This window comes from Megascapheus bottae, chromosome 2, assembly GCF_031878675.1.
Source record: "Megascapheus bottae isolate mThoBot1 chromosome 2, mThoBot2.hap1, whole genome shotgun sequence".
Lineage (NCBI taxonomy): Eukaryota > Metazoa > Chordata > Mammalia > Rodentia > Geomyidae > Megascapheus > Megascapheus bottae.
In genome coordinates, this window is record NC_143510.1 from 89,614,424 (window position 1) to 89,627,962 (window position 13,539).

General features: G+C 54.5%; 1 protein-coding gene across 3 annotated transcripts in view; it reads left to right on the plus strand.

Moving 5' to 3' along the window:
• Triobp (TRIO and F-actin binding protein) overlaps positions 1-13,539 on the plus strand; it is a 49,691-nt gene that overhangs the window by 15,535 nt on the left and 20,617 nt on the right. For 2 of the 3 annotated variants that reach the window (XM_090328672.1, XM_090328673.1), the window contains exons 1-2: positions 7,295-7,471; positions 11,793-11,849. In XM_090328672.1, coding sequence (XP_090184798.1) covers positions 7,304-7,471; positions 11,793-11,849 — 225 coding nt within the window. In that variant the 5' untranslated portion in view covers positions 7,295-7,303. Of the gene's footprint in view, positions 1-471; positions 550-3,348; positions 3,487-7,294; positions 7,472-11,792; positions 11,850-13,539 lie in introns of those variants that run through there. The other variant, XM_090328668.1, reaches the window with a different exon arrangement.

Genomic DNA, 13,539 nt, shown 5'->3' on the forward strand with positions numbered 1-13,539 from the left:
AAATGGGTGTTGGGGGATGGGTGTCAGATGATGGATGATGGGTAAGTGAATGGGGTTTAGGTAATGGACGAGTGTCTGTTGGGGAATGGATAAGTATATGTACAGATATATAGAAGCATGGATATGTGGACATATGGATGTTGCATGGATGAAGGATGTGGACGATTGTTGGAAGGATGGATAAATGAGTAAACGTTGGAAGGATGGATGAACACATGTGTGATGTTGGATGATGATAAATAGGACGAAAATATGAAAGGGTGACAGATAGTGGATGTTGAATGGATAATGGTTAGGTAACATCGAGTGGATGGCAGGATAGATACCTGTGTCTCTTGGTGCTGGATGCTGGATGCTAGATGGAAGATTGATGGATGGATGGGTGTAACTGGGTCATTGAGAAGGTGGCCTATGGATGAATGGACCCCGGAGGGGTGACCTGGGTTAAGCTGTGTTCTTTCTTGTTTCCAGTTCCAGCCAAAGAAGCCTGAGGAGTCAGAACCAAGCAGAGACACGGACTCACTGACTGACCAGAAGCAGGCAGATTCGGTAGTTGGGCTATGGGGCTTGGGCAGCTAGGAAGGGGATGGGGAAAGAGTCATGTTGGAGACAGGCTGACCTCCTGAGGCCATTCAGATTGTACCTGGCTCTGTCATGGAGTTACCTGTGTGCACGGTGTGTCCTTGAGAAGCTATCTCTGGTTCAGAGACCTGGCTGAACAGATGATGTTGGGGTTAGAAGACCAGGGCTTTTCTTCTAACTTCCCCTGGAAGGTAACATTGCCTGTCTCTAGGCAAATAGCCCTTTATCCCTGATGGTCCCTGAAGGCAATGCTCTTCCAGGTCTGGAAAACTGGAGAAATCTGAGGTGAAGGAACAGGAGTGGGAGCAGAGAGGGTGAGGAGGTACCCACAGCCACTTCTCCAGGGTCCTGGGGCACAGAGATGCATGTATACAGGGGTGAGGCTTGCTGGGCCTGGCTGCAGCTGGAGCAAGATTCTGCCTTGCCCTCGACACGACCTACAGACAGGCCGTTCTCATCAGCCCAGCCTCTGAGGGGTGAGGTCAGAGCAGGCAATGAGCACAGGCAGAAGAAGAGACAGACTGTTCTGGACTGTTTTCCTAGGTCAGTTCGTCCCCCTGCTGCCTCCTGAGAAGTCAGATGTGACCGTGAGCACATCTGCGTGCGGTGTGCACATCACATGTGGTGATCTGGAGCTCCTAAGTGTGGGTCCTCACACTAGTTAGAGCTGTCCCTCTTTGATTTTTTTTTTTGTCAGTCAGTCATGGGGCTTGAACTCTGGGCCTGGGTGCTGTCCCTGAGCTCTTTGGCTCAAGGCTACCACCCTACGCCTGGAGCCACAGCACCACTTCCTGTTTTCTAGTGGTTAATTAGAGATAAGAGTTTCACTGCCTTTGAACCACAATCCTCAGATCTCAGCCTCCTGAGTAGCTAGGATTACTGGTGTGAGCCACTGGACCTGGCTGAGAAGTTTTTTGTTTGCCTGTCCTGGAGCTTGAACTCAGGGCCTAGGCACTGTTCCTGAGCTTTTGTGCTCAAGGCTAGTGCTCTACCACTTGAGCCACAGTGCCATTTCTGGCTTCTTGGTAGTTAACTGGAGATGAGCATCTAATGAGTGCCTGGGCTGGCTTTGAATTGGTGATGCTCAGATCTCAGTCTCCTAAGTAGCTAGGATTATAGGAGTGAGCTGCCAACATCTGGCTAAGCTATCCTTAACTGTGCAGATGAGGAAACAGAGGCAGGGGAGTTGTTATAGAGCCAGTTAATGGCTGGATTCAAACTGGAACTCAGGATCTCTGCTGCCCACTTTTGCTCACACTTCTTCCTGGCCCTGCCCTGATCTCCATGGCTTCCCACTAACTGCTCAGTGACCAGACTTCCCATCTGTGAAATGGGGTGGCATTGTTCTAGGTGACCTGAACAATATCAGGGCTGTGACAACTTTGCTCTTCCTCTTTCGGGGTCATTTCTTCATGCTTCCTGGATCTAGAGCTTTGTGAACAAAGAGGAAATAGCAACAGTGGGGGGCAGGAGCAGTTTCCCAGCCACAGGGAAAGCTTTCATCCACCCAAAGGCAGTGCCTCCTTTATTCATTCACACACTCATATATACCTAAGCCATCCTGTGAGCCAGTATAGGTCAGAGGTAAGCCAGACTGCCACCATGGATCTATCTGGGGAGAAGGAGTGTTCGCACTCTCCAGGCTACTGGGCAGGGCTGTAATGGGGCTGGTACAGCACACCCCTTCCCTGAAGCCCCTTCCACTGGCCATGTACTTGGAGTTAGCTTCCTTCCTGAGAAGCTGCAGACCAGGGACACCTGGGACCTGTCCTTCCCTGCCTACGACCCACCATGCGACTTGGAGCCTGTCTCTACTTTGCTGTGATCTCAAGTTTTACCAATGAGGGTAACTTCAAAGGAGGAGCACTTTAGGCTCTGTGTGCAGATCTATCGCTCATTCCTTTCACAAAAGTGGGGTCACAAACCTGGAGGCCAGGCAGGTAACAAAGGTGACAAGTGGAGGTTGGGCAGTATTCGTTTGACCCCCTTGGCTCCAGATATTTAGAGGAAGGTGAGCCTACCATTTCTATTTTGTGTGTGTGTGTGTGTGTGTGTGTGTGTGTGTGTATGCAGGCAGTGCCAGTCCAGTCCTAAGGGTTGAACTTAGGGCCCAGGTGCTGTCCTTTAACTTTTTTTTGCCTAAGGCCAGCATACTTGAGCCACAGCTCCACTTATGGCTTTTTACTGGTTAATTGACAATAAGAGTCTCCTGCTTAGCTGGCTTTGAATCATGATCCTCACATCTCAGTCTCCTGAGTAGCTAGGGTTACAGAAGCAAGCCACAGTACTTGGCTTTCCACTTTTTTTTTTTAACTTTAGTCTTGAACTCAGGGCCTCTCACTTGCTAAGCAACTGTTTTACCTCTTGAGGCAGGCCTCCGTGACTTTCCACATCTTTAGGTATTTCAAAAACAATCATAAGTGTACTTAGTAATCTCTGGATTATTTAACATTGAAACCACATGCAAAATAATTGGCAAACAGGCAGCCCATGAGCAGAATGTAAGTCTGTGATTGTCACTGCCCTTGCTCTGCCAGCCCACAGCTTAACATTAGGATGTGCCACACACCTCTCCAGGGACCTAAAAAGCCCTAAGGCCCTGTCAGTCAGACAATATTTGGAAAACAAGTCAGGCAGCTTTGTTCCTGGCAGCTTTGTGAAAGGATGAGAAATTGGGCCTCTGTGGTGGTAGAATGGGCTGGATGTGGCCGGGGTTATTCATCCCATCAAAGGGACATGCGGCCAACACTGGACCCTGTTTGACAGGCAGACAAGAGACCAGCAGAGGGCACGGCTGGGAGCCCACTGAAGGGCCGACTGGTGGCCTCATGGAGGATGCCCGGGGACCGGCCCACGCTGTTCAATCCGTACCTGCTATCTCTGGGGGTCCTCAGGTGGCAAAGGGTAGGCTGGTTCTAGCAGGGACTGGAGGGGCAAAAAGGGAGGAGGTTGGTGTTAGTTAAGAGACAGTGGGGGCTGAAAAAGGAGGGAGTGGGGCCCCTGCATGGAGGGAAAGGTGGCAGCTGAGCTCCTGGTGGGTTTTGCCTACCTCTAGGGTTAGGAGGTGTCACGGTCAGCTTCCAGGGTGAGCTGTGATTGGATAATCGTGCAGCGAACGGCCCCATCAGTAGCTCTATAGCAGCCTGGGCTGGAGAGCTAGGGGAGCGGGGAGGAGGAAGGGGAGAGGTAGGGCGGGCCTGCAGGGGCTCTGGGATTGCGAAGTGAGTCTCAGACCTGGGCCTGTGCCAGTTGCAGACATCTGGTGTTACGTAACCCACCCTGCCCAGAGGGACCTGTAAACATTCAAGCCTCTGGTCAGGCCTTCTTCAAGGGCGAAGAGGGGAGGCAACTGTGACTTGTCCCACCCCTGCTTCTCCACAGTGGAGCAAAAGGGGCCTGGCATCTCAGGGAGTCACAGGCTGGTTTGTGGAGTCTCCCATCTTAGCTACACGAAACTGGTCTTTAATAGGGTTGGCTCAGCCTACCGATGGGCTGGACATCTTAAAGACAAGATGCCCATTTTACAGAGAAAGACCTGAGGCTCAGAAGCCTGGGACTCTTACCCGGGGTTGCAAAGCCAAATCAAAGCTAGGATTACAAGGCTGGGCGTGGTGGTTCATGCCTGTAATATAAGCTCAGGAGGCTGAGAACTGAGGATCGCAGTTCAAAGCCAGCCAGGGCACTAAAGTCCGTGGTGAGACTCTTATCTCCAGTTATCCACTAGAAAACCAGAAGTGTGCTGTGGCTCAAGGGGTAGGGTGGAAGCCTTGAGCTGAAAAGCTCAGGGACAGCACCCAGGCCTACAGTTCAAGTCCCAAAACAACAACATCAACAAGCTAGGATTACAGATGTGAGCCACTGAAAACAGCACCCATTCCCTTTCTGCTGCTTTTGAGGGCTGGGCAGTCATAGTTATCTGGGTGGAGTGGTATCTTCAAGCCTTGGGCAGGAATGACCTTATCAGACTAATTAAAGGTCACCATTGCACCTGCAGCGCTGGCAAGAAAAAGCAGTCAAGTTCCTATGGAGAGAAGGGGGAGGAAGTGGGGAAAGGCTGAGTAATGTTGCTGGCCTTATGACCAGCGTTTATGGTATGCGTACTGTGTCTCTAGCTCCCTGCTCTGTACATGCCATGCCTGATTGCTTTGTGGCCTCATCACCTGGGGTTCATACGCAGATAAGGAAGTGAATTGGCAGTAGGAAACTTCCCAAAGCAGAGAGAGTTCTGAGCCTCAGGCCAGGCACCAGTGGCTAATGCCTGTCATCTTAGCTACTCAAGAGGCTGAGATCTGAGGATCAAGGTTCAATGCCAGGAAAGTCCATGAGACTCTTATCGCCAGTTAAGCAGTAAAAAGCTGGAAGTACAACTATGGTTCAAGTGGCTGATTACTAGACTTGAGCATAAAAGGTAAGGAAGAGTACCCATCCAGAGGCCAAGCCCCAGAACCAGCACACACACACACACACGCACACGCACGCACGCACGCACGCACGCACACAAATCAAAACCCAGCTCAGGTGCTAAATACTGAAAAATTTCCCCTCCCCATCAGAGTCACCAACAGACAAGACATGGCAGTAGAACGTGGGTTTATCTGTCTGCAGTGATTCTCTCAATTGGGGACAAAGACAGACAAGTGCCAGAGGAAGACAAGGGCAAATAGAGAACACAGGTGGACACTGCTTTTCTGTGTTTATGTGCTGTCTGTGGCTTGAATGCAGGGCCAGGGTATTGTCCCTGAGCTTTTTTTGCTTAAGGCCAGCACTTTATCACTTGAACTTGTTCCACTTTCAGCATTTTGGTGGTTAATTGGACCTAAGAGTCTCACGGACTTTCCTGGCCTGGGCTGGCTTTGAATCACAGCCCATACATCTTAGCTTCCTGGGTGGCTAGGAGCTTGAATACTGCTTTAGTGGAGGAATTTTCAGATGCAGGGACAGTTGGCAAGGAATGGGTACAGGGACAGGGGTGAGAAATAAGGGATAAGAGGCACTAGGCAAGTCCTTTGGAAAGTACAGGAGGAGGCGCCAAGTGTGTGTTGTGAGGTGGACTTATTTGTGTCTGCACTTCTCCTGATGGGGAGGGATGGTGCTGGGAAATATCTTCAATTCCTGCAGACTTTTTTTTTTTTTTTTGGTCGGTTGTGGGGCTTGAACTTTAGGACTGTGCACTGTCCTTGAGTTCTTCAGCTCAAGAGTAGTGCTCTACCACTAGAGCCACAACACTTCCAGTTTTCTGGCAGTTAACTGGAGATAAGGGTCTCATGGACTTTCGTGCCTGGGCTGGCTTTGAACCCTGATCCTCAGATCTTAGCCTCCTGAGTAGCTAGGATTACAGGTGTGAGCTACCGGTGCCCAGGTTGCCTCCTTTTTGTACCTGTAAAATGGGTCTAATAATTGTAGTCACTTGAACCCCAAATCAAAAATGAAGGAATAACTGAATAGCAAGTAAATCAGGATTCCCTGCCCTATTTCAGGAAAGCTAATGAGGGTCATTGAAATCGTTCTAGGTGTATCACTTGGGTCAATGTTTAATCCTTACTGCAGGAGGTAATAGCACCATTAGTGCTACCCACAGAGGTTTAGTATCTTATTTAAGGTAACAGGGGGCTGAGTGTCTATGTCAAAAAGGCTATGAGGACATTGGAGAACTCAAATATGCTTTTTTTGGTCTCCTGGTACTGTAGGCACATCTCCAGCCTTGCTTTTTGCTGGCTCTTTTGGAGATTCATAACCATGATCTTCTGGGTCATCATCTTTCCTGCCCTTGAGGGAACTTTTCTTGTCTTGATTGGCTTTGAACAGAGATCCTCAGACCTTGGCCTACTGAGTCGCTAGGTTTACAGGCAGGAGCCGGTGGCTCCAGGCCTGGATATGGGTTTAATAGAATTTTCAGATGCAGGGACAATTTGCAAGGGTTGGGTACAAGGCCACTGGGAGAGGAGTGGGAGGCAGTAGACAAGGCTTTTGGAAGGTGTATGGGATCAGACTTCCCTGCCCTGACTGGCTTTGAACTGAGATTCTCAGATTTCAGCCACTACTAGCATTACAGGTGTGAACCACTGGTTGTGGCCTCAAAATGTTCTTGCCTTGCAAAGGGCCTGTCCTCGTCCCTACCTGAGGGAATCACAGCAGCCAGCAGCTCCCCGGGGAGCTCTCCACTAGAGGGCAATGCCCTTTCTTACTGTGTGACCTCGGGCGAGTCTGTCCACCTCTCTGAGCCTTTTGTCAAGGGCGGACCAAGGAGCCCAGCTTCTCGGGTCTGTGGTGAAAACAAAAGAACCAGGTAACCCCGCCAACCTCCCGTACTGTGTCCCGGACTCCGTCCTTCTCCAGCCCAGGCCTAGGGGACCCATCGCCCCGTCGAGGGACTGGAGGCCAGGGCCGCACGTCCGAGTCCGGGAGACTATGGGCCACGCCCAGCCACCCCGAACCCCGTCGGCCACCTGCACGCCGGGCACTTCCTTCCTCCCGGCGTCTGGTCCGCCCGAGCCGGGCGGGTCCGCCCTTCGGGCCGCCGCCCCATCCGCTGGCCCAGCCGCCCGGGCGCCCGGTCCCGTGGCGTAGGCCACGCCCCGTCCCGAGGCGTAGGCCACGCCTCCGGCCAGGCTCGCGCTCCCATTGGTCCGCCCGCCGCCCCCGCCGCTGTTTGTCCCGGCGTCCTCGCCGCTGATTGGCTCGCTGGGGTCCTCCCAGGAAGTTTGAAAAAAAAAAAAGTTTTATGGGCGGATGGAAGGGGCCGGGGCCGCGCCGGAGCGGAGCAGGGCCGGAGCGGCAGTGGCCGGCGAGGGGCGGCGGCGGCGGCGCGGGTGCGCCGCGGAGCCCGGCCCGAGAGCCCCTTTCAGCTTCCTGCCTCCAGCTCCCGCCGCCCCGGGGCGCCGCCATGACGGTGAGTGTCCCCGGCAGCCCCTCCCCGGCCCGGCCAGGACCGGGGCAACGGCAGGCGCAGAGCCGATCGCCCCCTCCCCCAGCCCGGACAGCCCCCTCCTCACTGGAGGCGGCCAGACCAGGGACCCCGGAGGTCCGCCTCGCCTGCGCTCCCCTCCCCGCAGCCCCGAGGTGCACGCTCGCCTGCCCCCTCCCCCGGAGTTACCTGGCTGGGGAGAGGTGCTCCCCGGCTTGGGTGGGTCACGGTGACCCCAGCTAGCCTCGCCTGATGAAACTGTCCACCCATGTGGGCGCTCGCACCCAGTGAGGGAGGCTGGCCGGGAACCGCCCACCCCGTGGGCTGCGGTCCCATCCTGGGGGGTCAGGCGGGCCTGCGGGTGGGGGTGGACTCAGTATCTATACCTGAATTGTCCTCTTGAGCCTCACAGCTGAGTCCATTGCCCCACTCCCCATTTCATAGACAAGCAAACTGAGGCTCGGGAAGGAGCATTGGTAAGTTTCCCGGAGAAGGAGTCCCCTCTCCTGTCAGTCTGACCATCTGACTGTGTTGGGAGGGAGGAGTGGTGCTGCCTTTGATCTCTGGCTGGTGCCCCACCCAGGGACACGGAGAGCCTGTTGGCTTCCTGGGCTTGAGAGGAGGAGCAGGGTGTGTCTCTAAGTGAGGGGTGGGCAGTGCTGCTGGGGGGCGTGGCCTGGGGGGCCCCACAGTCAGTCCCCATAGAATGTGATGACCTGGCGCTGCAGCCTGATGCCTGGACTTCCTCAGCCTCCGCACATCCTGCCACCTCCCTGCTGGCCCTTCCTGCTGTCAGCAGCCTCCCCTTCCAGGGCAGGGAACACAGGGATGTAAGGGGGTGGGGGAGGAGCTGAGTCAGTGTCCTGAGGCCAGGGGGAGGTTGGTAGCATCTCCATCAAATAGCTGGGGGAATCCCAGCTGTACTGAGATGAACTAACATGGCTGGGTGATGAGGTTGGTGCTGGGCCGGGCCAGCATTTATATCTAGGTCTGTCTCAGTTTGCTTTGTGGGGCAAGATAAGAAAAGTACACAGTTGCTGCTTCTGGGGCAGCCTATGCCGAGCAAGGGTTAGGCCGCTGGACCGGGGCGTGTGGGAGGTGCCGGGGGACACTGCATTTTTCAGCTGGGAGGGGGCTTCCCACCCAGGGTGTCCTGTGAGTTGGAGGACTTTGTCCTGCAGAGGTGCACGGAGGTGGACCAAGGCCATGTTGGGGATGCCGGAGAGCCCAAAAAAGGAGCCTAGGAGGAAGGGACTCCAGACCTGGGAGAGCACTTCGGGCTTTCGCAGGGGTGATGGGGACAGGAAAGGTTTGGGAGCAGAAGAGACTTGTGATCACCGTTAACCACATTGAGTTCTTCCTGGTTGTCATTCAGACTTGATTCTACTCCAGTCTGGTGTTCTTCCTTCTGTCTTCCTTCCATCTCCAATTCCCCACCTTCTGAGCTCAGGGGTCTGCACTGAGCATGTGGCCCAGGTGTTAGCTAGGACAGGTCCCTGCTCAGAGGTTCCAGGGAGCTGGTGATTCCCACTGGGCCTGGAGTCTGAATCTTCTGACATGTCCTGCCTGAGCCCTAGCATGCTTTGCTGAGAAGCCTCGTTACCCAGCCACTGTCGGGCATCAAATTATACACTAGGTCTCTTGTTTACTGTCTGTCTCAAGGCAAGGGCCACAGGACTTGTTGGCTGGTTTTTGATTCTAGAAAAGCACCTGACTTCAAAAACAAAAACAAGATGTACGTGGAGGGGGATTTTCTGTAAAGACTTTAACCACTTTTTGGGCTGGATCCTGGATCCTGAACAGCTTGTAAGGATGATCTAGACAAGCTTGATGCAGCAGGGACCTTTGTCAGGGGCTAGGAAAGCTGGTCCAAGGCACCTAGCAGGCAGCCTGGGGTGAGGGGCCTCAGAAGCGCAGTTAGGTGGGTTCTTCAGACATGAAGAACTCCTGGATCTCAGGCAGAGAACACAAGTATGAAGGGCTCTGAGTCCTGGAGGCTGGTGTCCTGGCTCGGCTGTTTGGGGGCTGTGTGAGGAGAGTGTATTAGTGGCATGTTGTGTGGTAACACTATAATATAAACAAGAGCCCCCCCCCCAGGCAGGGGGAGGCCAGACTGGAAGGGTAGGTGGAGGTTCTATTTTTGTTTTGGAGCCCTCTGGAGCCATCCCTGGAGACTTAAAGCACCTATATGACTTGCAGCCTTTTTCTATGGCTCCCCCCAGGCTGTATGTGCTAAAGGGCTGTGGCATGGTCCATGTGGAAGGCAGGACTGACCTGTGACCAATGTTGGGAAGGAGGCAGTGAGGGTGGCTGCTCTTCTGAGAAAACAGGGAAGGGGCTGCCAGCCTGCAATTTCGGAGGACCAGGGAAAATGGCAATGTGAGAGATGCAGCAGACCTTCAGACCCTGGCTGCATGTTCTTCTAAGGGTGACCCTATCCCGAAGACTTCCACTCGGGGTCTGGGCACTGTCTCTTGCTTTTTCACTCAAGGCTGTTCCTCTGTCACTTGAGCCACAGCTCCATTTCCAGCTTTTTTGCTAGTTAATTGGGCAGACTTTCCTGCCCAAGCTACCTTTGAACTGTGCTCCTCACATCTCAGCCTCCTGAGTAGCTAAGATGACAGGCGTTAGCACCCAGCAACTTGAAACTTGCTTTGGTGGCGTTCAGTGGCTCCTAGTCTAGCACATTGCTGTCTTTACTGGCCTTTATAGGGTCATCAGCTGCTGTGTCTGCTCTTTTGGCAAGCTGGTGGAGGTGAGAGCCAGCAGGACCCCCAGCCATTTGCCACTGCAGGCACCCAGAGTGCAGAGTGGCAGTGGAACTTACCCTCCCGATCCCTCCTTGTCATCAGCCATAGCTCAGCCTCACCAAGTTTGAGGCGGGGCCCGTGACCTGACTGAGACATCTCAGTCCTCTCAGAGACTCTCCTGGGTTAGCTCTAGGGGACTAGCCCATGCCACCCTAAACACTTGATATGTCAGGGATGAGGCTGCCCCCAGAGTGCAGGCCTGGAGATCAGGGAAGTGACAGATGTTGGTTTCCTGAGGTGTTTCCAGGGGTTGCTATGGGGTGGGGGGGACCTGAAGGATAGAAAAGCTAGGCATTTGGCACTAGTTATAAGCCTTAGTTAGCAATGTACCAATCTAGCAACCACCCTGGGAAGCCTGGCCACAGGTGGATGATGGCGGGCAGATAGGCGGCAGACAGTACGAACACAGCCCCCGGGCTTCCTGGCTTGGAGTGAAGCCTGACTCCTCCCTCACACAGGGTATGCAAGGTGAGGTTGCTAGCCTGCTCAGCGCCTCATTATGGCTGTGGATGGTTCTGGATGCTCCACTTTCTGTACCTGAGGAGGGTGGGTCAGGAAGGGTGGCTAGGTCAGCTGGCTCTGGTTTCAGGCTGTAGCCGCCCACCCCACTGAGTGAGAGCCACCAGCTCCCTCCAGGCAACCAGACACCTTCGCCTGGTGAGGCCTTGATGGAGGCCCTGATAGGTGGGCTCAGAGCCATAGGAACAGGTGGCTGCCTCCTCCCTGCCTGCCAGACTGGCCTGCTCTGCCACAGACTGGCAGGAGCTGAGACTGTAGAGGGACCAGACCTAGATGAGAGAGGGCCCAGTAGGCAGGGAGGGTCTGGAAGCTGGTGCCCTCCAGCAGAGGGGCCTCGGCAGGACAATTGCCAGGACAAACAGATTCTTTATGAATCTAGGCAGGGGGTGCAGCTCACTGGTCCCCGTAGACCATGTTGCAGTGGAGAGGCCCCAGGACCCTGGGCTCTGCTCCCCTGAGCAGCACTCAACAGGTAGGATTGAGGTGCCATGTCTGTCCTACGGGGACCCAGGGGCACCAGCCAAGACTGGCTGGAGGGCCACGCAGGGACAGGCAGTGTTGGGGCTCAGCCCTGTGGATCTGGTATGCCTCGTCACGGGAGACTGGACACTTTGCTTGGTACATTGCTCCAGGCTCCCCCACCTCCCAGCTCCCCTTGGCCTCCTTTCCACCCACTCATGATCAAGGAAAGCTGGCAGGAGGGTGCTCAGACGCATGGGGTGTTTGTCAGCCATCCAGCCCACTCTTTTGGCTTTCTGGATGTGGATATTGGAGAAGGGGCCCAAGGCTGCCCAGTGGCTGGGAGCTCACTTGGCTGGGTTGGTTGGGGCAGAGTGGGGGCCGGGGGAGCCTTCCTGTACCCTTAGTTCGCTCTATTGATGTCCTCAGACCTCAGCCTCACAGGACCTGGGGCAGGATGGGTGATATATTGCCTTCTGCCAGCCCAGTGTGGGCCTGACCCGTCTCTCTCCCCACAGCCCGATCTGCTCAACTTCAAGAAAGGATGGATGTCAATCCTGGACGAGCCTGGAGAGGTAGGAGGGCAGGTGCCCTGGAGGAGAGTTTGGCTGGCTTTGTGCAGGGCTTCTAAAGGCCCTGGCCTGTGGGGGCCAAGTGAAACCTTAGGGAAGGTGTTTCTTGTCAAGGGGAAGGAACAGAGGGCGTGGCCATGTAAATGGCGGACAGAGGCCTGGGCCCTCTGCTGAGCTGTGAGCCACCCCCTTTCCCTGCTGTCACCAAGAGCTGCTTGGCCAGACCATCTCATAACCCTGGCTAGGGATCCAAGGGTGTGGGAGATTCTCTGCCTGGACAGATGGCCAAAACTCAGCCTTGGGGAGCAGCCAGAACATGGGCTCAGAGGTCTTACTCACCCAGGAGACTTTTGATGGGGTTTCAGCCTTCCTGAGGCCTTAGTGCCACCTCTGTAGAGTGGGCATGGAGCTTACTAATTAGGAAACAGAGTTACATCGATCCTGCTGACAGTTCAGCTCACCACCCTTCCGCCTCTCTGTCTTCAGAACCAGCAGGGACAGTGGATATTTCACCAGCTCTGCCCTTTTAGCTGTCGGACTGGAGCCTGGGAGCTGAGCTGGCTCCCTGCCTACCTAGCCAGGAAAGGTTGTCTGCTACCCCCGCCTGCATGTGCCTGTGGCTCGGGTCTGCATGCAGCCCGCATGCCAGGCAGGGCTGGAAGCCAAAGGGAAGCTCATTGTGTTTCCTGCCTACACGGCTGTATTCCCTCTTTATTTGCTCCAGCCCGCAGCCTTCCATCCCTGCTGCCTGCCTGTTGTCCCCAATGGCTGCTCTCCAGATGCGCACAAGGCCTGGCGCCCTGCCAGTGACCCCTTCCTGGCCTCCCCCACCCAGGGTCCCTGGAGGGCAGAGGGATTTGGAGCCCCACCCAGAACTCGCCATTACTCATGCTCTTTCATAGAGTTTTGGAATGTTCGAGCTGAAAGGGCCCCCGGAGTGCAATCAGCCTGGTTCCTCCAGCACAGAAGGAAAATGGTCCATGAGTGTCCATTCCTTCCAGGTGCAGCTCGAGCACCTGAGGCCCTCTGAGCCCATTCTAGCTCCTGAAGAGCAGGCATGAGCCAGATACCAATCCTACTCCAGAAGCTGAGATCTGAGGGCTGAGGTTTGAAGCCGACCCAGGAAGGAAAGTCTGTGAGATTTTTTTTTTTTCTTTTTTTGTTGACCATGGGGTTTGAACTCTGGGTCTGGGCGCTGTCCCTCAGCTCTTCAGCTCAAGGCTAGTGCTCTACCACTTGAGCCACAGGGCAACTCAACTTCTAGTTTTCTGGTGGGTAATTGGAGATAAGTCTCACGGACTTTTGCTTTGAACTGATTTCCCCAGATCTCAGCCTCCTGAGTAGTTAGGATTACAGGTGTGAGCCACCCGTGCCCAGCAAGAAGACTATAGCATTTTTTTTTTGCCAGTCCTGGAGCTTGAACTCAGGGCCTGAGCACTGTCCTTGGGCTTTCTCAAGGCTAGGGCTTTACCACTTGAGCCATAGCACCACTTCCAGCTTTTTCTGTGTATGTGGTAGAGTCATCGAACCCAGGGCTTTGGGCATTCTAGGCAAGCATTCTACCAGTAGGCCATGCTCCTGGCACCTGTGAGATTCTTATCTCTAATTAAAGACCAAAAAGCTGGAAGTGAAGTGGTGTATTGCCATCCTGGAGTAGAAAAGGCTCAGGGGCAGTTCCCAGGCCCTGAGTTCA